General features: G+C 39.5%; 1 protein-coding gene across 3 annotated transcripts in view; it reads right to left on the bottom strand.

Annotated features, from left to right (window-relative positions):
• The window catches only part of ECPAS (Ecm29 proteasome adaptor and scaffold), a 126,193-nt gene that overhangs the window by 65,640 nt on the left and 37,136 nt on the right, over positions 1 to 23,417 (bottom strand). For all 3 annotated transcript variants that reach the window (XM_055271514.2, XM_055271516.2, XM_055271513.2), the window contains 7 exons: positions 18,574 to 18,690; positions 16,489 to 16,607; positions 14,570 to 14,719; positions 11,130 to 11,298; positions 8,387 to 8,526; positions 3,465 to 3,546; positions 966 to 1,085 (listed from right to left, as the gene is read on the bottom strand). In XM_055271514.2, the coding sequence (XP_055127489.1) occupies positions 966 to 1,085; positions 3,465 to 3,546; positions 8,387 to 8,526; positions 11,130 to 11,298; positions 14,570 to 14,719; positions 16,489 to 16,607; positions 18,574 to 18,690 (897 nt within the window). The remainder of the gene's footprint in view (positions 1 to 965; positions 1,086 to 3,464; positions 3,547 to 8,386; positions 8,527 to 11,129; positions 11,299 to 14,569; positions 14,720 to 16,488; positions 16,608 to 18,573; positions 18,691 to 23,417) is intronic.

Genomic DNA, 23,417 nt, shown 5'->3' with positions numbered 1-23,417 from the left:
TGTGCCACTGCACTCCAGCCTGAGCAACACAGTGAGACCCTGTCTCAAAAAAAAAACAAAAAAACAAAAAAACAAAAAAAAAACAAGCAAAGAAAAAGAAAACAGACTGGATGTGGGCCAAGACTAGAGGCAGGAAGGTAAGTTAAAAGAATACTGCAATAACCAAAACAAGAAGTAACAGTTTGAATTAATATCAGCATTACAGGCATAGAGAAGTGAAGACATTAAGATGATGAAATCAAGAGGATTTGGCCACTGCCTTCAAGTGAGCTTTCAGTTAAGGATGACTCAGCTTTTTCATTTAAGTGACTAAGCTGCTAATGATACCATTTTTGGAGAAAAGCCACACATAAAAAAAAAAAAAACCTTGTTTGAAAGGGATTATTACCATACATTTAAGATAAATGGAAGCCATATATAGTATAGGCTAAGTGTTCCTTACTGGAAATGCTTAGGATCAGAAGTGTTTTGAGATTTCAGATTTTTTCAGATTTTGGAATATGTGTACATACATAATGAGATATCCTGGGGATGAGACCCAAATCTAAAGATGAAATTCATTGACATTTTCTATACACCTTATGCACATAGCCTGAAGGTAATTTATACAATATTTTAAATAATTTTATGCATGAAGTAAAGTTTTGATTGTTTTAATGCAATCCGTCACATGAGACCAAGTATGGAATTGTGCACTTGGAGCATCATGTCAGTACAAAATTTTGGACTTTGGAGCATTTAGGATTTCAGATTTTCTAATTAGAGATGCTCAACCTATATATATTTTCTGATAATTTTTTAAAAATCATACTGCAGCAAATTTAAGATAGAAAAAAAAAGAATCTCATTAATCTTGTTATATACATCAACCTACCCACTGAATATACATTAACACAGTTCTTTCTCTAATTAAATAGACATAAAAGTTGCAGACAGGCCAATATTCTCTGGAAAAAACAAATTACCTGAATGTTGGCTGGGAACGTTTCAGCAGCTTGTCTAGAGCGGAGGAGATGGGGGACAATCTTTAACTTGACTCTCGTACTGACAGGGTCCCTTTTCAACTCTGGCTTCAGAACCGCACCCTGTTGAAAATATGCTTGATTATAACTCAGCAATTCAAAATTATTTTGAACTGAAAATGTCATGAGAATTCATCTATATCAGTGGTGTCTCAAACTTTGTTTCAGATCCCTTTACACTCTTAAAAATTACTGAACTCTCCAAAGAGCTTCTGTTTATATCTGTGTAACCTATCAATATTTACTACACTGGAAATTAAAACTGAGAAATTTTAACATATTTGTTTACTCAGAATTATTAATAAACTCATTATTTTCAAAACTAACATTTTTATAAAAAATAACTATTTTCCAAAGCAAAAAAAATTGTACTGAGGGAGAAGCACTGTTTTACATTGTCTACTAATCTCTTCAATGTTACTACAAGAGAAATGAATTTTTATATATTCTTCTATATTCAATCTACTATAATACATTGTTTTGGTTGAAGTAAGTAACAAAAACCTAGCTTGCACAGATACGTGTGGCTGGAAAAGTGGAGATGATTTTAGCTTTCTTAGGTAATTGTGGATAGTCTTTTTTGATACTACACCAAAACTTGACAAGTAATAATTTCTTAACAGTTAATTGCTTATTTTTAAAAAATGAAAAAAAAAAAGGTTAGTTGCAATTTGGAGCTGAAACCACATCAATGAACTTTTGTATACTCTTATACTATATTCCACTGGTTATCTTACTCTGAATGGCTCCCTTGTCCTTATACGCTTTTGTAACATCATTCCTCATGTGCACAATACTGGCTCACTGAGTTAAGCAAATGTTTCTTCATACATACATTTTTTTACAAAGCCTGTGCTCATATCACCTGTGTTCTAATCACATCAGAAAAATCCACTAAGTACTGATAAGCTATCAAATCACTGTGGTGAATACAAGTTTCTCAAAATTCTAATTTTTGCTTAAAAGCTAACTTTTATCATTGCCAATAAATCATGTTGTTTTTCTTGAAGTAACAAGTTCATTTTTTTCCTTTCAGAGAAAATATGTGCCAAATACCCATCTCAGCAGCTATAATTTGCCTTTCTACTCTTCAAGTAAAGTCATTTTTACTGCTTCATCAAGGATGTTCTTAAGTAAAGCTGAGTTTTATTCTCTCTTTTTTTTTTAAATGAGTACATAACACTGAAGAATAGAATGACTGTTAGTCATCTGGTGACATGGCTTTGATGTGTGGTAGGAACCTAGCAAGTACGCTCACCATTGCTTTTGTACCATGAGTGCAAATATTGACACAGTACAAAAAGAAAAGGCCTTCACAGACTGCCTAAAAGGTTTTTTGTGACCCTAAAAAGGTCCATGGAACACACTGTGAGAACCACTAATCTAATCCAACCCCTTCATTTTCTACATGAAGAACATGAGGCCAGGAAAAGTTATGTGATCAGCCAAACCTCTCCTCCCCAACACATTCATGTGTTACAGCCATTTGGGGCTAGAATTCAGAGGTCCTGATTCCCAATTCATTGTTATTTCTGCTTTACCACACTCAATCTAATCTAACCAGGGCTAATACTGATTTTTAAAACAACTATTTATAGTTTAAAAAGTAAAAAAGCAGACAGGTGCAGTGGCATGCACCTGTAGTCACAGCTACTCAAGAGGCTGAGGCAGGAGCACAGCTTAAGCCCACAAGTTCAAGTCCAGCCTAGGCAACATAGCCAGACCCCATCTCAAACAAAAAAGAGCAAGAATGTAAGCATGCAAACAATAATCCTTGTATGTCTGGGTTTGGACCTGGAATACTTTTAAACACAGTGAACTAAAAAAAACTCACGTTATTAAGGCAAAGGTCTTACTTTGAGGCTTTACAAGAACCCATCTTTTGTTCTAGATTCTAGACCAGAAGTCTGCAAACTATAGCCCACAGTCCGAATCTGGCCCACCATTTATTCTGATAAGGTCTATGAGTTAAGCATCATTTTTACATTTTTTAATGGTTAAAAAATATCAAGGGAATATATTTTGTAATACATGAAAACTACACGAAATTCAAACATCAGTATCCACAATGTTTTACCGGCACACAATCATGCTCATTCCGTTATGTATTGCCTATGGCTGCTTTCATGTTATAAGAGTTAAGCAGCTGCAACCTGAGAAACCATAAGGCCTGCAAAGCCTACAAAATTTACAGAAAAAATTTGTCAATCCCTACTCTAGACAGTTTGTCATTGTTATTTAGGAATCTGAATTTACAACACCAGATCCAGTAAACTAAATTACCAGGTTTTAATTCATCTAAACTAGCACGACTTAAAACTAGCATTTTGTTATAACACAGATTCAGCTTAAATGAAACTAGAAGAGAATGTATAAATATATAGTTCATGTCAACAAACTACTTTTTACGCTGATGTGAGAATAAATCAAAACAACCCCTACCTCTTTTGTCTTCAGTGGTATATCTCCAAGGTACACCTTGTACATCTTATTAATGATGGCAGGATTATTCCAGTCAATTAAGCTATGAAAGGTTTCAAAACAGGTTGTTAAAATCATTTTTTCCTCCTCCTTCAGTGATTTCAAAAAAATTATAGCCTCAACATTTCTTAACAAAAGAAAATGTTAGAAACACACAAATGAAATGGGCAATTGACACTGTTCCTTCCTTCCTTCCTTCCTTCCTTCCTTCCTTCCTTCCTTCCTTCCTCCCTCCCTCCCTCCTTCCTTCCCTCTTTCTTTTCTTTTTTCTTTCTTTTTTTCTTTTCTTTTCTTTTTTCTTCCCTCTGTGGCCCAGGCTGGAATCTAGTCGGCTCGCTGCAGACTCCCTGCCTCCAGCTCCGGTGATTCTCCTGCCCCAGCCTGCGGGCTGCCTGGGATTGCCGGCGCGCACCACCACCGCTGCCTGCTTTTTCTCCTTTGGCTGGAGGCGCGGTTTCGCCATGTTGGCCAGGCTGCTCTCCAGCTCCTGACCCCGAGTGCTCTGCCCGCCTCGGCCTCCCGAGGTGCTGGGGCTGCAGACAGAGTCTCGCTCACTCGGTGCTCGGTGTTGCCAGGGCTGGAGTGCAGTGGCATGGTCTTGGCTCGCTGCAGCCTCCGCCTCCCAGCCGCCTGCCTTGGCCTCCCAGGGTGCTGGGATTGCAGCCTCTGCCCGGCCGCCGCCCCGTCTGGGAGGTGGAGAGCGTCTCTGCCTGGCCGCCCATGGTCTGGGATGTGAGGAGCGCCTCTGCCCGGCCGCCCTGTCTGGGAGGTGAGGAGCTCCTCTGCCCAGCCGCCACCCCGTCTAGGAAGTGAGGAGCGTCTCTGCCAGGCCGGCAATCGTCTGGGATGTGAGGAGCACCTCTGCCCGGCCGGCAATCGTCTGGGATGAGAGGAGCACCTCTGCCCAGCCGCCCATCGTCTGGGATGTGAGGAGCACCTCTGCCCGGCCGCCACCCCGTCTGGGAAGTGAGGAGCGCCTCTGCCCGGCCGCCCCGTCTGGGAAGAAGTGAGGAGCGCCTCTGCCCAGCCGCCCCGTCTGGAAAGAAGTGAGGAGCGCCTCTGCCCGGCCGCCCCGTCTGGGAAGAAGTGAGGCGCGCCTCTGCCTGGCCGCCCCGTCTGGGAAGAAGTGAGGAGCGCCTCTGCCCGGCCGCCCCGTCTGGGATGTGAGGAGCGCCTCTGCCCGGCCACCCATCGTCTGGGAAGTGAGGAGTGCCTCTGCCCGGCCGCCCCGTCTGGGAAGTGAGGAGCGCCTCTGCCCGGCCGCCCCGTCTGGGAAGAAGTGAGGAGCGCCTCTGCCCGGACACCCATCGTCTGGGAAGTGAGGAGCGCCTCTGCCCAGCCGCCCCGTCTGGGAAGAAGTGAGGAGCACCTCTGCCCGGCCACCCATCGTCTGGGAAGTGAGGAGCGCCTCTGCCCAGCCGCCCCGTCTGGGAAGAAGTGAGGAGCGCCTCTGCCCGGCCGCCCCGTCTGGGAAGAAGTGAGGAGCGCCTCTGCCCGGCCGCCCCGTCTGGGAAGAAGTGAGGAGCGCCTCTGCCCGGCCGCCCCGTCTGGGAAGAAGTGAGGAGCGCCTCTGCCCGGCCGCCCCGTCTGGGAAGAAGTGAGGATCGCCTCTGCCCGGCCGCCCCGTCTGGGAAGAAGTGAGGATCGCCTCTGCCCGGCCGCCCCGTCTGGGAAGTGAGAAGCTCCTCTGCCCGGCCGCCCATTGTCTGGGATGTGAGGAGCGCCTCTGCCTGGCCACCCCTTCCGGGAAGTGAGGAGCCCCTCTGCCCGGCCACCACCCCGTCTAGGAAGTGAGGAGCGTCTCTGCCCGGCCGCCCCGTCTGGGAAGTGAGGAGCGCCTCTGCCCGGCCACCCCATCTGGGATGTGGGGAGCGCCTCTGCCTGGCCGCCCCGTCTGGGAGGTCTACCACAGAGGCCAGAAGCAATGTGGGGGCTGGACATGGTGGCTCACGCCTGTAGTCCCAGCACTCTGGGAGGCCGAGGCGGGTTGATCACTTGAGGCTAGGAGTTCCAGACCAGCCTGGCCAACATGGCGAAACATATGAAAAATACAACAGACAAACCAACCAACCAACCCAGTGACAACAAAACAGGTCTACCCTGGAGTCATACTCTAATTTTTTCTATTTTCCTCCCTCTCTGATCCTTTATCCCACTTTCTTTTTCTTCCTCTTCCTTCTCCTTCTTCTTTGTCAAATAGAGGATTGAGTTATTATCATTGATCCATACAAAGTCCCTCTCTCATTTATTTTCTTTAATTCCCATTCCCCATTTCTATTCCCTGTCTTCCCATGTGCAACCTTCCTAATATGTTTGATATGCATCTGTTTGTATGTATTTTTAGAAAATGTTTGTTTTGTGTGCAAAAAAAATTAATAAAAAAAAAAGTAAAAAAAAAAAAAAAAGACATTGTAGAAGAGAAGGAAAAGAAAGGGACTAATTTCTATCAAAGTTTGTTTTTAAACCAAAACAAATACAAATCACTTATCCCACCCTGACTCAACAGATTATTGTATCCAATGGCACAATTTGGTACCACAAGAAAACTGGACACTGTTCCTACATAGATGGGTTCTCAGGGCCAATGGCATGGGGCAACTCCAACAGAGCAGAGCTTTACTACACTTGTTCAAAGAGGCCTGGGGCAGGGTAGGATTCGTCTGTTTAACCATTTGGCAATTCGAAAGTGATAAGGAAAGTGACAAAAAAATTTGTACCCATGAAATTAAAGCCACATCTAGGAAGCTTGCAAGCCACTGTATTTCTCTAATGTTATGTCACTGTGATTCCCAGCCTCCCCCTCCTTCCTTATGTACCAGTACACACTTGCAGTTTTAATTCTGCAGAGTAGTTATGTTGCTATTAGTCACTAAGACTTAATTCTATTTGGGCCCCACAATAAGGTGAATTCAGGTATAAGATGATTGGTGAAGGCCGGGCACAGTGGCTCACACCTGTAATCCCAGCACTTTGGGAGGCCGAGGCGGGTGGATCACCTGAGGACAGGAGTTGAAGACCAGCCTGGCCAACACGGCAAAACCCCATCTCTACCAAAAATACAAAAATTAGCTGGGCACGGTGTTGTGCGCCTGTAATCCCAGCTACTCAGGAGGCTGAGGCACAAGAATCATTTGAATCCGAGAGGCAGAGATTGCAGTGAGCCGAGATTGCGCCACTGCACTCTAGCCTGTGTAACAGAGCTAGACTCTGTCTCAGAAAACCAAAAAAAAAAGGCGATTGGTGATTCGTTCCCACCCTCTGCAGCAGATCCCACCCAATCATTTCATAAACCTAGCAATAATGTAATCCTTCCTTTCATTTGACTGGTTTACCATGCTATATTCTCTCTGCCCTTTGACATTGGTTCTGCTTTCAAGCTATCCTGTGTTTGTGCAAACACAACAGATGAAGCTACTTTAACTGCTTTTCGGATTTATTTTCTCTTTCATAGTTTATAAATATGCTTCTTCTTAGAATAGCCACAATTCCGCTATCCTCAGAGACATTCTACAATTCTATTTTAGATACGATTCACCTACATCTTTCCTCAGCTGATTGCTACTAATTAATCCTCGAGCTCCGCCATTGCTTTTCTTTCATAATACTTGTGGTTTAGAGATTTCAGACAAAAAAAACACTTTAGTAAAACAAACTAAAAACTTAGTAGTAATTAACTTCATTCATATTTTGGCAAATATATAACATTCCATAAAGATACATACAGTAATTTACTTAACTATATCCCCATTATGGAAAACTGAATTTGTTTTCATATTTTAACAATGATAGAAAATGATATAATGAACAAATCTATAAAATTTTTCTAAAGCTCCTTCTGCTTTTGAGTAATTTCCTTAGGATAAATTCCAAGAATATTGAGATAAAAGGATAGAAATATCTTTATGATTCATTACTTATTGCAAACTGCTTTCCAAAACTTCATTTCAATTTATAATGCCAATCAACAGGGTATAAAAATAGCAGTTTTGGCCAGGCGTGGTGGCTCATGCCTGTAATCCCAGCACTTTGGGAGGCCGAGCTGCGTGGATCACCTGAGCTCAGGAGTTCGAGAGCAGCCTGGGCAACATGGTGAAATCCCATTTCTACTAAAAATACAAAAATTAGGCAGGCGTGGTGGCCAGCACCTGTAGTCCCAGCTACTTGGGAGACTGAGGCATGAGAATCGCTTGAACCTGGGAGGCAGAGGTTGCAGGGAGCCAAGATCGTGCCACTGCACTCCTGCCTGGGCAACAGAGAGAGAACCTGTCTCAAAAAATAAACATACAAATAAAAATAAAAATCGCAGTTTCAATAGAAATGTAAATGGGTTTATCCACTGCTACGGTATCCCATTCATTTATTTTTCATTGACTTCATTTATTTTTCATTGACTTTATTTCTTATACGGAATATTTTCTATAAGTCTATTTCCTATCTGTATCTCCTCGTGTGTGAATTAGAATCTATTCAGCAAGTCTTTTCATGAATGTAATTTTCACTGTATTAACCATAATACATACATAGTCTTTATTAAAAGTAATCTCAAGTGGTTTGAGACAGAGAAAAAAATACAAATCAGTAACTTCTTGGAACTGACACTTTTCTTAACAACAATTCTTTAAGTTCATCTACCTAGCCAAAAGTCTCATTGATTGTGATGCCATTCCTAACCTATTCCAGCTATAAGCAGCATCTCCACACAGATTTTCTTCTGTCTTACACAGAATTCAACTCTTTAGCAAACTTTATTACAAACTAGGTATATTTAATAATCTCCTCTAAGTTGAATGCCTCATTACAAAAAATCCTTAAAAAAAATGTGGCAAGTAAGTTTTTAGAAATCTAGTCCTTTCTATCTTGAAAGCTTACAGGGAAGTAGTTACCTCTGTTTGCTTTTCAATTCCAGGTCTGCTGCCGTTGCCACACTGTGGCGTGTATCACTAGAGGCAATCACCAAGTGGAGAACAGCTTCGAGTTCAGGCACCTGTTCAGCTTCTATGAATTTCACGATTCCCAATTTGCACTGTAGATAAATGAAGGGAAGGAGAAAGAATGGTCAGGGGAGCAAAGGACACCCACTCAAAGTACTGCTTAACATATCAGTGTGGTCACAAGCCAAAGATGAGCAGTAACAACAGTAGCAGCTCCTACTTAGGCTTACAATGTGCCAGGGACTGTACTAAAGCATATATATTCATAATTTCACTTAATCCTCACAATCTAATAAATCAATTATTATACCCATTTTTTAGCTAAAAATACTGAAGCAAGGCTTAAAAGATTAAGACACTGGTAAACGATGAAGGCAGGATTCAAACTCAAGTCTCTCTGACTCCAAAATTATTATGATCCACAGCCTCCCTAGTGAGGTTACACAGCCTCTCTAGAGTGATGAGGTCTTGAAGTCCAAATCTGGGACCTCCAGGTAAGAGGGTGGTACACTAGGAATATAGTGCTCCACGGATTTTTCTGACAGTTGAAAAAAGAACTAAACAACTCACATTCCATGGAGTTTCACTCTATTGCTTACATACAAAGGATATGATTTCAAATGTTAGCTACTCAATGCAAGTGAAATTCTAATCAAACAGTTTTCAATTTAATTGACTGGCTGAAATGAAACAGACTAGAGAGATTCTGCTTAGAACTTCATGCAATGTGAAGATGCTATGAATTTCACTACAAATGACTAGGATAAATACACCTGAAAAAATAAAATTTCATTTTCATCTTAAAAAATCAGCCATATAATAGTTTTTACATATACTAGGATTAATAAAGTTTACAATTATTAAATGAGAAAAAAATACAATTTAAAAAAGCATAACAGATCAAAAAAGGGCCTGCCTTCCCTCCCCTGCTCAATACAACTTACTTTTAACAACAGCTACAACAGAAAAGATTCAAACATTTGTACAGCCACAAAAATGACACATGGAAGTCAAGTACACAAAGATATAAACTAAACAAAAAATGTGTAAAGAAAACTGAAAATGATACAGATGTCCATCAATAGGAGACTGGTTAAAAAATATCACATATAATTGTATACAAACATTAAAAAGAATTACTTTTTTAAAAATCCAAAATACTGTTCAACATAAAAAGCAAACTACAAATAATGTATTACATGACAAGTAGAAATGTATTGTTTAAAACTGTGAACACACACACATGCACAGAGCAAACTGTAGACAGATGACAAACTAGTGTGAAAGGATTCCAAGTAACTTTTTTTTTTTTTTTTTGAGACAGAGTCTCCCTCTGTCGCCCAGGCTGGAGTGCAGTGGTGCAATCTTGGCTCACTGCAACCTCTGCCTCCTGGGTTCAAGCAATTCTCGTGCCTTACCCTCCCCAGTAGCAGGGGCTACAGGCACACACACCACCACGCCTGGCTTATTTTTGTTTTTGTTTTGTTTTCTTAGTAGAGATGGGGTTTTGCCATGTTGGTCAGGCTGGCTTTGAACTCCTGACCTCAAGCGATCTGCCCAACGTGGCCTCCCAAAGTGCTTGGATTACAGGCATGAGCCACCACACCTGGCCTTTTTTTTTTTTTTTTTTTTGTATATTTTAGAAGAGACAGGGTTTCACCATGTTAGCCAGGACGGTCTCGATCTCCTGACCTCATGATCCGCCCGCTTTAGCCTCCCAAAGTGCTGGGATTACAGGCATGAGCCACTGCGCCCGGCCTCTGTTAATTCTTTACCTTTCTTACTTACATAATAGTTTAAGGAGAAAAAAAAGATCCATAAAACATGAAGAAGGAAATCAAATCAATTATATCCCTCACTCAATAAAACATTCTATAAATTTGTTAATGGCAAGAATGCCCCACTTGCCTCTTTTTCCCTCTCCTGGGAATACTGTTTTAATCAATGGTCACTTACATTTCCCCCCAAAAAAAAAAGGAGCAAATCATTTAGACTGCCATGGAGAAATAAAAGAAGGATTAGAAGACTAACCCATGTTGCTTGAATTCCAAAATAATTACATACTGATCTCATCTGTTCTTCCCTGAAGTGCCTGATGACAGACACAGTGAGGCACCTTCTCTGTAGAGCACCAGTCATTTTTAAAAGCTGCTCAGAGAACATCTGTGTCCTGTTTAAATCCAGAATAAAATTCTTAACACCAATTTTTAAATTCCCAAGAAGTAATATAACAGGGAGTCATGCTTTTCCCCACATTGTCACCTGTGAGGTGCTGGGGCTCCTCACTTTACATAAAATATACAGCCCTTAAAAGTTGAATAATGTAAGAAAAATTGTATTTTAACTGCACCATAAAAGCTAGATGATAATTAAACCTATAATTTAAAAATTAAAATGTCAAAAGTTAAAAAATAAAATGACAAAAGTTAAACATATTCAATTTATAGGCGAGTTGTGTTTTATACTTGAAATATGTAAGCAATATTAGGAAAACTAAACAGCATGTCCCACTCCTCCCTGCCCCTAGGGCTTAATAAATAACTAGCATGAAAACAACACATTACATCAACTGCTTCTTTCAAACATTTCACTGGAGAGCCTGAATATACTAGAATTATGTTTTATATGATTCACGAACTTCATAGGGGCAAGTGTCCACAATCAAGTACTGTTATGAGCAAGCAGTCTGTGATACCTGTTCCAATTGTTCAGGTGTCCATGGGTTATCACCAATAACTCGTTTAGCTGCATAAAAGCTCATTCCCGGAGGAGGCTGTGGGATTCCGGAACCGCCACCACTGTTTGAAGAAGAACCCTGTGCTGAAGATGAATTTTGGCGACTCTGGGATTCATTTAACACGTAACTGGAAAGGAAATAACACTTTAACTCTCTATAAAAACACAGGCATTTACATCTACATATGTATACAAAACATTCAATCATATACTGTCCTCCTACTGTACTTTACTAGAAGAATGAAGACTGGAGATTAAAATTTCATCATAAAAAAAAATTTTAAGGTATCTAGAAAAGGTGTATCTTCAGCAAATCAACCAGAGAGCACGTCATTTAACTTGGTTACAAGTGAACTACAACCGTTACCAACAATGAATATAAATATTTTGATCACTCTCAATCTCCTTGCTCTAATAGCTACTCCAGAATCACCACATTTTGAGTTTTGAGCTGCCAAATATGGGGAAAAGTTTGTTGACAAAGGGGACTGGGAGGAGCTATTGTACTATACCCAAAGCAGAGTATTTTTACAGTCGTTCTCATTTCTACAAAGTTGTAATTCCCCTTCAATCCACCCTGAACTGAGGTCTTTATCCCTACATTAGAAAACCCACTGAAACCTCCAAACGGCCACATAAGCACATACCACATAAGCACATAAAGTCCCCAAAATGAAAAAACTCAAAAGGGCCCAAAGAAGAAAAGTTACACAAGAACTAACTTTTCCCATTACATGTTCAAAGCCCTCTGCACCACTCTGGTTAATTTATCATCCCTATTTCATTTTAGCTTCTATGGAGGAGAAGTAAGATCTCCAAGAAATTCATTTTGATCCAATTAAACTGGTATTACTCATCTACAAAATGAAGTTTTTGATATAAATATTAATTCAGATCTCTTAAAATTAAAGATCTATGCTGATAAATTCCATTATCATATTGGATATTATAATAAAATATCCACTATAATAAAAGCTCAAGAAAATACTTAGAACCTGATAGGATAGTAAATTATTCCACATTACTTACATGTCACATTCATTCAATTCCTAAATTTATCTATTTTTTAAAAATCTCTTAAGGAATCACTTTAATGTTATTATATGAATGACCCAAGTTCTCATTAGTAAGAAAAATGTGAGGAATCACTGGCTTGGTTACATCATGTTCCTAAGGTAAATGTGAATTTCAAGGTTTATCTACCAAAGCCATCATCACCTGTCATTCTGGCTGCCTCCTGATTTAACAAATATAAAAAGAAGTTTTTTTATTTCTCAGTTATAGCAAGACTGGTGGCATTAAGTAAATCAATCAATAAGTTAATACATCTTAATACTGCATAAAACATCCTAAGGCTGGGTGTGGTGGCTCAGGCCTATAATCCCAGCACTTTGGGAGGCCAAGGTGGGAGGATCACTTGAGTCCAGGAGTTTGGTGACCCCCTATCTCTACAAAAAATACAAAAAAATTAGCTGAGCGTGGTGGTGCGTGCCTGTAGTCCCAGCTACTCAGAAGGCTGACGTGAGAGGACTGCTTGAACCCAGGAGGTCAAGGCTGCATTGAGTTACCACTGCACACAAGCCTGGGCAACAGACTGAGACCCTATCTCAAACAAACAAACAAACAAACAAACATCATCCTAAACACAAGACAGAGGAATATAATGAGATGTAAGATCGAGTCTCTGCCATCTGGGGTAAGCTGAGACAGTAACAACCTAACACATGTAATAGCATCTGCCATTTTATCAGATGCAAAGAAACTGCTGAGAAATAAGAAATGATAATAACAGGTGGTGAGAGTGAACATGGAGTGACTGAAGGCCCAGAAAATTGGGCTTCCAAATAAGAGGGGCAGGAGGAGAACAAATTTGTTCATCACACCGCATGAACTCTCATTTCTGGATTGAGAAACAAATGATATGGAGCCCCACATGCCTAGCTTATCATGTACATATATTTTTGTGATCAGCAAAGAAACAAGACGCAAACAGCATTTTGGAAAAATTTATCTGGCAGATGGACAAAGTAAGGAGACCAGAAGTAGATCACAATCTGGGCTCCATGCCAGAGATCAAAGCTACATGAAACAGGTCTCGGCTACAAGGGGCTCACCATCTACTAGGGGAGAAGGAAATGTCTACAATGCAGCAAAAACACACAGTGGCCATATAGGCGGGTGTTTCGTGTTTTTATGACACAGAAAATAGTGCAATTATATCTGCCTAGGGCAAGAAATGTGTCAGAGACAAACGGAGTTGACCCTTAAGCCAGTTAGGGATGCTTTTTTCTTTTTTTCTTTTTTTTGTTTTTGAGACAGGATATTGTTCTGTCACCAGGTTGGAGTGCAGTGGCATGATCATAGCTCACTACAGCCTCAACCTCCCAGGCTCAATCAATACTCCAGCCTCGGCCTCCCAAGTAGCTGGGACTACAGGTGCATGCCATAAAGCCTGGCTAATTTTTGTAGAAATAGGGTTTTGCCATGTTGTCAAGGCTGGTCTCAAACTTCTGGGCTCAAGGGATCTGTTCCGCCTCCGCCTCCCAAAGTGCTGAGATTACAGGTGTGAGCCACTGCACCTGGCCAGAATGTTGTTTTTCAAAGTGTCTTTTTGTTGTTTTCTTTCTTTGTTTTTGAAGAAGCATTCTAGGCAGACAGAAAGGCATTCTCTTAAAAATAAACAGCAAGGACACATAAGCATGCATGAAATGCATGAGTGTATTAATGACTGGATATGAGAAACCAAGGATTTTAAGGTGTTGCCTGATGAGATCTGTGTTTTCAAAATCGGGAAAAGCATAGAGAGGGGGTGTAGAGAGATTTGAAGAAGTGGAGCCGCTGGGAAAGAATTATGACAACAGTTGAAAAGAGGCAAAACTAGATGATAGCAGTGGGAAGAGTTCCAGACACAGCAAGGAGAAGGAAGGAGGCATTATGCAAATGATGTTGCAGCAACAAAGAAGAGAAAAGCTGGAGACAATTTATCATTGTATGGCTAGGTGGCAAAGAGAACCATCATAGCATTAATAGTAAATTTAAAAGAGAAACTTTTTTTTTTTTTAGAGAGTCTCGCTCTGTTACCCAGGCTGGTCTGAAACTCCTAGCCCCCAGTGATCCTCCCACCTTGGCCTAAGAGGAACTATTTTTATGGGGAAAGACTGATTTCATCTTAGGCAGGTAGAGTCTAAAATCGCAATGGCAACTCAGCATTTGTAAAGCCGATAAGCAGTGGAGCTGAAGTTTAGAAGAGGTTTAGAAGAAAAAAATCTCTGTAAACGTAAATGGATGTTGAGATGCATTCATTTACTAGTGAGAGTTTAATCATTTAAAATAGTACTTAACTCCCTGCAGTAAAAGCAGTCAAGAACAAGGTTGCTTTGTTTTTATTTTTTAACTCACCCATAAGGCATCAGAAGGACATCTAGCATGAAGTCCAAAAGCAGCTGCACAGTCTTTGGTTTCTCAGCAAGATTAAACGGAGAAGCTGATTTTGATGATTCAACAGGGTATTTCATGTGAAAAAGGGTTGGTATTAAAAGATGCATTAAGCTGAAAAAACAATTACATTTATTGCAACTACTTAAAAAATGAGATTTTTACACATGCAAAACACAGACAAAATAAAAATCACATAAAAAAAACTGGCAGTTTTAAGCAAGAGACATTGCTTTTCAACACCACTAATTTACAAAGTCCTAATCTAGGGACTGGCCTAGAATTCTTTTTTATTGAAAGCTCAGTATATTGAGTGATGATTAGCATTTAGCCAATCTGGCTCATGACTAAAATTATCCGAAAAAAATACATCAAATGGGCTCAGTGTTAATATCTGAAGTTTCCACAAGAGATTTTATATGAACTCTTAAGTAAAGTTCGACTTACTTGCCTTTTCAAAAAGAATTACTTTCCAGGCCAGGCGCGGTGGCTCATGCCTGTAATCCCAGCACTTTGGCAGGCTGAGGCGGGCAGATCACGAGGTCAGGAGATCGAGACCACGGTGAAACCCCATCTCTACTAAAAATACAAAAAATCAGCCAGGCATGGTGGCGGGCACCTGTAGTCCCAGCTACTTGGGAGGCTGAGGCAGGTGAATGGAGTGAACCCGGCAGGCGGAGCTTGCAGTGAGCCGAGATCGTGCCACTGCACTCCAGCCTGGGTGACAGAGTGAAACTCCGTCTCAAAAATAAAAAATAAAAAATAAAAAATAAAAATAAAAATAAAAGAATTATTTTCAGTCAGGCACAGTGGCTCACGCCTGTAACCCCAGCACTTTGGGAGGCCAAGGTGGGCAGATCATCTGAGGTCAGGAGTTCAAGACCAGCCTGGCCAACATGGTAAAACCCCATCTCTTCTAAAAATACAAAAAAGTTTGCCGGCCATGGTGGCAGGCATCTGTAATCTCAGCTACTCAGGAGGCTAAGGCAAGAGAATCACTTCAACTCGGGAGGCAGAGGTTGCAGTGAGCCAAGATTGCGCCATTGCACTCCAGCCTCGGCAACAGAGTAAGACTCCATCTCAAAAAAAAAAAAAATTACTTTCCACAACTAAAGTTATTCTAAAAATTAAAAATCAATCATATTAATATTTTGAATACAACATTAAAATTTCCACTGCATGAATTTAAGTAACAGGCCTCAGTAATTCCTTTCATTAACACCTTTTGATACTCTTAAAACATCTGAAAATAATTTCAAACAGTGCTTGTAATGTCTATTAATTTTACTTGTAAACTTCTTCTGTATTACAGTATTTCTTTAAAAATGAATATGCTCTAAAAGGTGAACTGAAAACATGATTTAACTCCATCTTTCCTCTACACTTCTGCACTCTTTATCATGATTCTCACTATGACAGAGCTACAACAAAGAACTTTTGCCTAAGCCTAGAAACAAATGATGCTATCTAAAACCCTTTTTACCCCACCAGTTCCCAAAATAATACAAACGAGTGCTCTGTTCCTTAAGAAAACCACTGTGAAACTGTATCTTCCAAGATAGAAATGTTTTGATGCAAAGGATTTTTAATTCTAATTTTTGCAATCACGTAAAATTAACTGCTTCAAGATAACTAGCCAAAAAAATGCATAGACTTAGATAAATGTTAGTTCTGCACATTTTTCAATGTTCACATCAAGAAATTTTATGATAGTATTAACAAAACAGTAACTTTGAGGTACCACAGAAAATTCTATTATTTGTCAGCTAAAACAGCTCAAGACCTCCCCATTTGCTCAAGTAAAACCAAGTATGTGAACTAATATTTGAAAGGCAGTTGTTGACTCCTGTAGGAGGGAAATTAGATAATTGAGGAAACCATACCTATCCTGCTGTGGCTGAGGCTTCCCTTCCATGGCAGTAAGAAGCGTAGGGGCCAGTTCACATTGTTTTTCCACTGGTAGGCGAGGATAGCCCATTTTAACATAAATTATAGTAAAATTCTGATGCAATAAGAGAAAAGTGAGTGAGTGTGAAGGAAATACTCTATGATTTCGATGAAAATATATGATTGATAACTTAAGAGAGTTATGGTTACAACAAAGACATTGTAAATGTGACTCATCCTCCCTCCACATGTTTATTGCACATTTACCAGCTATTGTATCTCAGAGGAAGAATTCCAGTCCAACTTATTCAAAATGCTTGCTTTAAAGTAGGCTTAATGTGAGGTAGCATGGACTAATCTAAAGCATTCATATATGCAATTCCTTATCGTGGAGAAGAAAAAAATAATCATTCAACCTATTTACACCTACACACTACATATTAGCATCAGATCTCCCAGCCTGTTGCATTAATCCTTACAAGCTAGGAGGAGATCAGGTGTTGACAAATCCTAGGCTGCCATTTCCCACCGGTCAAATGACTAAAACAAACTTAGTATACTGCAGAACTCTGTGGTTCCTCACTCCAGTAACTCACCAATGCATGATGAACCAAAGGCAATTGAGTGCTGTGTGTTTGTGCAAGGCTGAGCATCCCAAATTTGAAAATCTGAAATTCGAAATGCTACAAAATCTGAAACTTTATGAGTGCCAACAAGACACACAAAGGAAATGCTCCTTGGGGCATTGCAGATTTTGGATTTGGGATGCTAAATCAGGTAAGTATAACGCAAATATTCCAAAATCCAAAACACTTTTGGTCCCAAGCAATTCAGGTAACGGATACTCAACCTGTATCACTATAATCTGTGTAAATACGGGATTTTAAGCAAACCCATAAATACATATTGGATTTACAGATAAGATTAAGATTTGCTCTTCTGAAGCTTTTTTATTTTTTTTCCCCCAAGACGGAGTCTCGCTCTATCACCCAGGCTAGAGTGCAAGGGTGCAATCTCGGCTCACTGCAACCTCCACCTCTGAGGTTCAAGTCATTCCCCTGCCTCAGCCTCCCAAGTAGCTGGGACTACAGGCATGCGCCACCACGCCCGGCTAATTTTTGTATTTTTACTAGAGATGGGGCTTCACTATGTTGGCCAGGCTGGTCTTGAACTCCTGACCTCATGATCAGCCCGCCTCAACCTCCCAAAGTGCTGGGATTACAGGCATAAGCCAACATGCCTGGCCTCTGAAGAATTCTTTACTAAAGTAAATGGGCTTCATAAGATTACTTCTTTAAATAAATTATATTTGGCATTTTTATTGGCACACAGTGTTCCTATTTGCTTAAAGAAAGGAAATGTGTAATTGAGCCAAATATCCAGAACAGGCACAGACAAAATGACGTCTGGACCAGTAACAAGCTCCAAAAGGTTTGTGACTCCAGATGTTAGATAAGATTCAATCGATTCTGCCTCAATGCTAGCAACTACAAGGACCAGAAAAAAAACATCACCTGCCATCGCACAGCATCAACATTTTTTACATTTAATTTTTATGAAGACAACACTTTAAAAGGAGTGTTTCTTACCAGACTCAGATTTACTCCACTTTATAAAAAAGATATCTTTCTGAATATACACATCAAAAACACAAAAGATTTTTTTAATTCACTTTCATGTATCTTCTTGCCATTTTACTCATTTTTTTCTTCCATTATGCTTTATTCGTGCCCAAGCCATATAACATTTCCCTCTATTCAGACCCATCTCATATAGTCTCTTACCAAAAATCAAATCATTCTTTTATATAACAACATACCTGACAAATCATTTCACCAACATTCCTTTGCCCAATGTAAACAGCCATTCATCACCCTGCTACTGTAAAGTAGCATTTCCTCTGGATTGCTACTCAGTGGAAAAACAGTGTGTCATTAAAAAAAAAAAAAAAAAAAACTCATGTTTCATTTAGAAGTGGTCTAAGGTGAAATTCTAAGCTTGCCAATATGTTGATGACATCTGATAAATGTTAGGAAAGAAAATTTACTATAAGTCAGATAATATTCCAATACAACACTCACTGTGACAAAGGAAACTGCAGCAGGGTCCTGGTACTGAACCAACAGTGTCTCTACTGGAAGTTGTATTTTGGGGCGGCTTTTTATACGTTTATTCAGATGGACCAGCAGTTCCATTACCTAAAATACAGAGAGATGGGAACTGAAGTTATTGATCATATCTTAAATACCACTCACCTTAAAATTCATTTCTCAGATGTTATCTATGTTAGTGAATAGTAGCTACTTTGTTCTTTTAAAGGGTGTAAATTTTACTTCCCAGAAAGGGAGTATACACTATATGAGTCTTGTTCAAAAATACTGTCTCCCAAAAATCTATGCACTAGTGAATTTCTTTTTTTCTTTCCCAAGACGGAGTCTTGCTCTGTCGTGCAGGCTGGAGTGCAGTGGCACAATCTTGGCTCACTGCAACCTCCGCCTCCCCAATTCAAGCAATCCTTCTGCCTCAGCCACCCAAATAGCTGGGACTACAGGCGCGTGCCAGCATCCCCGGCTAATTTTTGTATTTTTCCACCATGTTGGCCAGGCTGGTCTCGAACTCCTGACTTCATGATCTGTCCGCCTCTGCCTCCCAAAGTGCTGGGATTACAGGCGTAAGCCACTGCGCCTGGCTTTTTTTTTTTTTTTTTTTTTTTTTTTTTTTTTGACACGGAGTCTCGCTCTGTTGCCCAGGCTAGAGTGTAGTGGTGCGATCTCAGCTCACTGCAACCTCCGCATTCTGAGTTCAAGCAATTCTCCTGCCTCAGCCTCCCGAGTAGCTGGGATTACAGGTACCCGCCATCATGCCTGGCTAATTTTTGTATTCTAGTAAAGACGGAGTTTCATCCTGTTGTCCAGGCTGGTCTCAAACTTCTGATTTCAAGCAATCCGCCCACCTCGGCCTCCCAAAGTGCTGGGATTACAGGTATGAACCACCATGCCTGGCCAAGTGAATTTATTTTTACAATGTCCTTTAGTTAAACAAAGTTGAGATCCAAGTTGGGCCTAGACTGAAGCATGTTCCCCAAGAAGAACGGATTATTGCAACACACCATGAATACTATGAAAAGAGAGAAATACAAGATACAGTAGGTTTCCAGAAGACAAAAGTATCTGCTACATCAAGAAAGACTTCAAGGAGGAAGTGACAGCAACACTGAGTCCTGAAGATTTAATGAGTTCCAAGCAGAGTATCAGTTATAAGAAGGTATGGGGCACACTGCATCTGACTGAAGCCCAGAACGATAAGAGTTCATAAAAGCAGGGTCTGGATTACAAAAGGATTCTGGCAAAATGCTGGGGCATTTTTATTTTTGTCTGGGAGTTGTTTTTTGTTTGTTTTTATTATACTTTAAGTTTTAGGGTACATGTGCACAACGTGCAGGTTTTTACATAGGTATACGTGTGCCATGTTGGTTTGCTGCACCCAACAATTCGTCATTTACATTAGGTATTTCTCCTAATGGTATCCCTCCCCCAGGCCCCTACCCCCCGACAGGCCCCAGTGTGTGATGTTCCCTGCCCTGTGTCCACATGTTCTCGTTGTTCAACTCCCACCTATGAGTGAGAAGATGTGGTGTTTGGTTTTCTGTCCTTGTGATAGATTGCTGAGAATGATGGTTTCCAGTTTCATCCATGTCCCTGCAAAGGACATGAACTCATCCTTTTTTATGGCTGCATAGTATTCCATGGTGCATATGTGCCACATTTTCTTAATCCAGTCTTTCATTGATGGACATTTGGGTTGGTTCCAAGTCTTTGCTATTGTCAATAGTGTGAGGCATTTTTATTGTATTCTGAATATCATCTGATACTATCAAATAATTTGTAAGAAATAACAAGCTTCCTCTCCTTTAAGTGGGAAAAGAGAGCAAAATAGGAATTGACAAGTCAACAGTTTGCGTGGATAGAAAGGGATGTACAGAGGCTCATGTCAAATGGCCTCAATTATACTACAATAAAAAGATTATCTGCCAACGGAAAAGAAATCGAGCATTGAGAAGATTTTTAGAAGGCCTTGCCTAAGAAAGACTCAAGAGTTTAAGATAATTATTCTGCAGGGCCAGGTTTACACTATTCTCCCTCATTTCTGAAATTTGTGCTCTAGCCTCAAAGCATGCACAAGGAAAGCTGTAGAGATGTTTGACACTGACAGCAAAAAATTCCAAGAGATCTAGAGCAATAATGAAATAGGTGAATTATGTTTAAGAATAAAAACAACTCTGTAATCAATGTTTCTTGAATGAATGATAAAATAGTAATAATAAAATAGCTAATATTTATCACACAGTTTCTATGCACTCTTCCCCCAGGCACTCCTTATCTAATAGGATTCTCATGACAACCAGTGAGGTGGTGTCATTCCCATTTTATAGATGAGGAAGCAGAGGCCCCAAGTAAAGTAACTTGTCCAAGGATACTGGGCCAGCAAATAGCAAAGTCAAAATATGACTCCAGAGCCCATTTTTTTTAACCTTTTCAAACACTGATATTTGAACTCACATCAGCAAAAGTGTTTGTCAGTGAGACATGATACCTTCTAAGAAGCTGGAAACTTGCATTGTCATCCATACTTCATCCGAACTTCCTACCTGTCCTGGATCTGTGACACCACTAGGCGACAAGAGAAAACAGGACAACTAGTCTAAAGGAAAGAGCCCTCTTCTGATGTTCTAATCTAGGCTGATTTCTAGAGAGACTCTATAGAAAATTATTATCGATGGAGACAGAGAATCTTGCCCACAACTGCATGCTTTTTTTTAATAATAAATTTATTTTGATTTTTTTTTTCCAAGACAGGGTCTCACTCTGTCAGTCAGGGTGGAGTTCAGTGGCATTATCATAGCCAACTGCAGCCTCAAACTCCTAGTCTCAAGCAATCTTCCTATCTTAGCCACTGCAGTAGCTGGGACTACAAGCACATGCTACCATGCATGGTTTTTTTCTTTCTTTTTGGTAGAAATGAGATCTTGCTATGTTGCCTAGGCTGGTCTCAAAAGATCTTCCAAGCTCAGCCTCCCAGAGTGCTGGGATTACAGGCATGAGCTACTGCACTTGGCCTAATTTGAATTTTAAATGGATTAATTACTTAATTTTCTACTAGCATTATTTTCACGTTAAATATTGGCAAATTTCCTAAATATGGTTATATCTTGTCTGGAATCCTCCATAAACCAAGAAAGATTTAAAAATCACTTGTGGAATTCAGATAACATTTCAAAGGCTACTGTAAAGATTAAATGAAAAGTCAAAGAGTTTAGCACAATTCTTAATATATAACAGGCTATTTTAGCTGTTTGATTCCATTTCCCCTATTCCAAAAGTTTTCCAACTTAACCAATTTGACATGCACAAATAAAAATGCTATTTTATTAGTATAAATTAAATATATTAAATATATTAAATTCAAAATGATTACATTTATCCTTATTACTTTATTCTGTTTTATTGCTTTTTAAAGTTATAATAGAAAGATACGTTTATTATAATAAATCAAGTGGAAAATCTTAAGCATCCCCTTTCCCTTGTCCTTTCACAGCCCCTTGAAGACACCGGTGTTGACAGTTTGATAACATGAAAGTGAGAGAAGGAAAGAGAAGGAAAGAAAGGGAGAGAGGGAAAGGACAAATAGACCAAGTGATAAAACAGGTTAATAATCACGTATATTTCAAAATAGCTAGAAGATCTAAAATGTTCCCAGCCCAAAGGAACAATAAATAATTAGGTGATGAGTATCCTAAGTACTAAATTATTTGATTACATATTACATACATGTATCAAAATATCACATGTATCCCCATAAATATGGTATAATTATGTATCAGTAAAAATTTTTCTTAAAAACTTAAAAATAGGTTAATAATCACAATAACTGATGTAAATGCCCTCAACTCAAACCTCAAAAATATGTGACATTTCCATTGTACTAAGAGATACAGCCAAAGTAAATAAGATTAAAATTGCAGGCTGGGGCAAATACTTTATCAAGCAGACATAAGGAAAACAATGGTTAACAATACTAATTTTGGATAAAACAGGTTTTGGAGAAAAAAACCTTAAATGGAATTAAAAAGATAAAAAATATATATAAAATACTATAATTATTAATAAAGACAAGATGTTAAACTTGTACATCAAAATGCAGCAAGTCAAAATTATTAAAACTGAAAGAAAAATCATAAAAACTGTTAACAGCAGTAGGACATTATACTTCAGTACTACCAACTTATAACAGGACTGGAAGACAGGTTCAAGACATGAATGCACAATGTTACTAATGAATGGCCTTAGCGCATGCTGAGCTCCATATTCCACAAACAGGAAGTATTCTTTTTATCTTCTGAAAGGCTTTTCTTACAAACATTAGAATACACTTTGAAGGACTGTAACATTTGCACACTATGGTCTCTGACCAGAATGCAATAAAACCAGGCAAATTTTATATCAAGTATTTTGAAACTAAAAACAACACTCTTATAAATAAGTCAAAGATAAAATGACTAAACTGCACATCAATATAACTATTATATATAACTAAAATAGTCATCAGAGAAATTCATAAACTGAGGTCATTTTGGGTTCTTTTTTTTTTTTAACATATTATAATTAAAGAATAAAGCATTTAACTTGATGGCCAAGCTTATATTTTGAAGTTCAAAAGCCCTGGGTTCAAATCCTGGCCCGACCATTTGTTATCTGACCTTAAACAAGTTCATTAATCATTCCAAGCCTCAGTTTCATCTGTAAAATGGGGATGCCTACCTCACATAATCTCGTGAGGATGTAAGTCCTTAGCACTTTCCTTGACACATAAGAACCACTGCCAGGTTATTATATAAATTAAAACTTTACACAAGAAAAACATATCT

This window comes from Symphalangus syndactylus, chromosome 3, assembly GCF_028878055.3.
Source record: "Symphalangus syndactylus isolate Jambi chromosome 3, NHGRI_mSymSyn1-v2.1_pri, whole genome shotgun sequence".
NCBI classification, from domain to species: domain Eukaryota; kingdom Metazoa; phylum Chordata; class Mammalia; order Primates; family Hylobatidae; genus Symphalangus; species Symphalangus syndactylus.
This window is presented reverse-complemented; position numbering and strand designations above follow the sequence as displayed.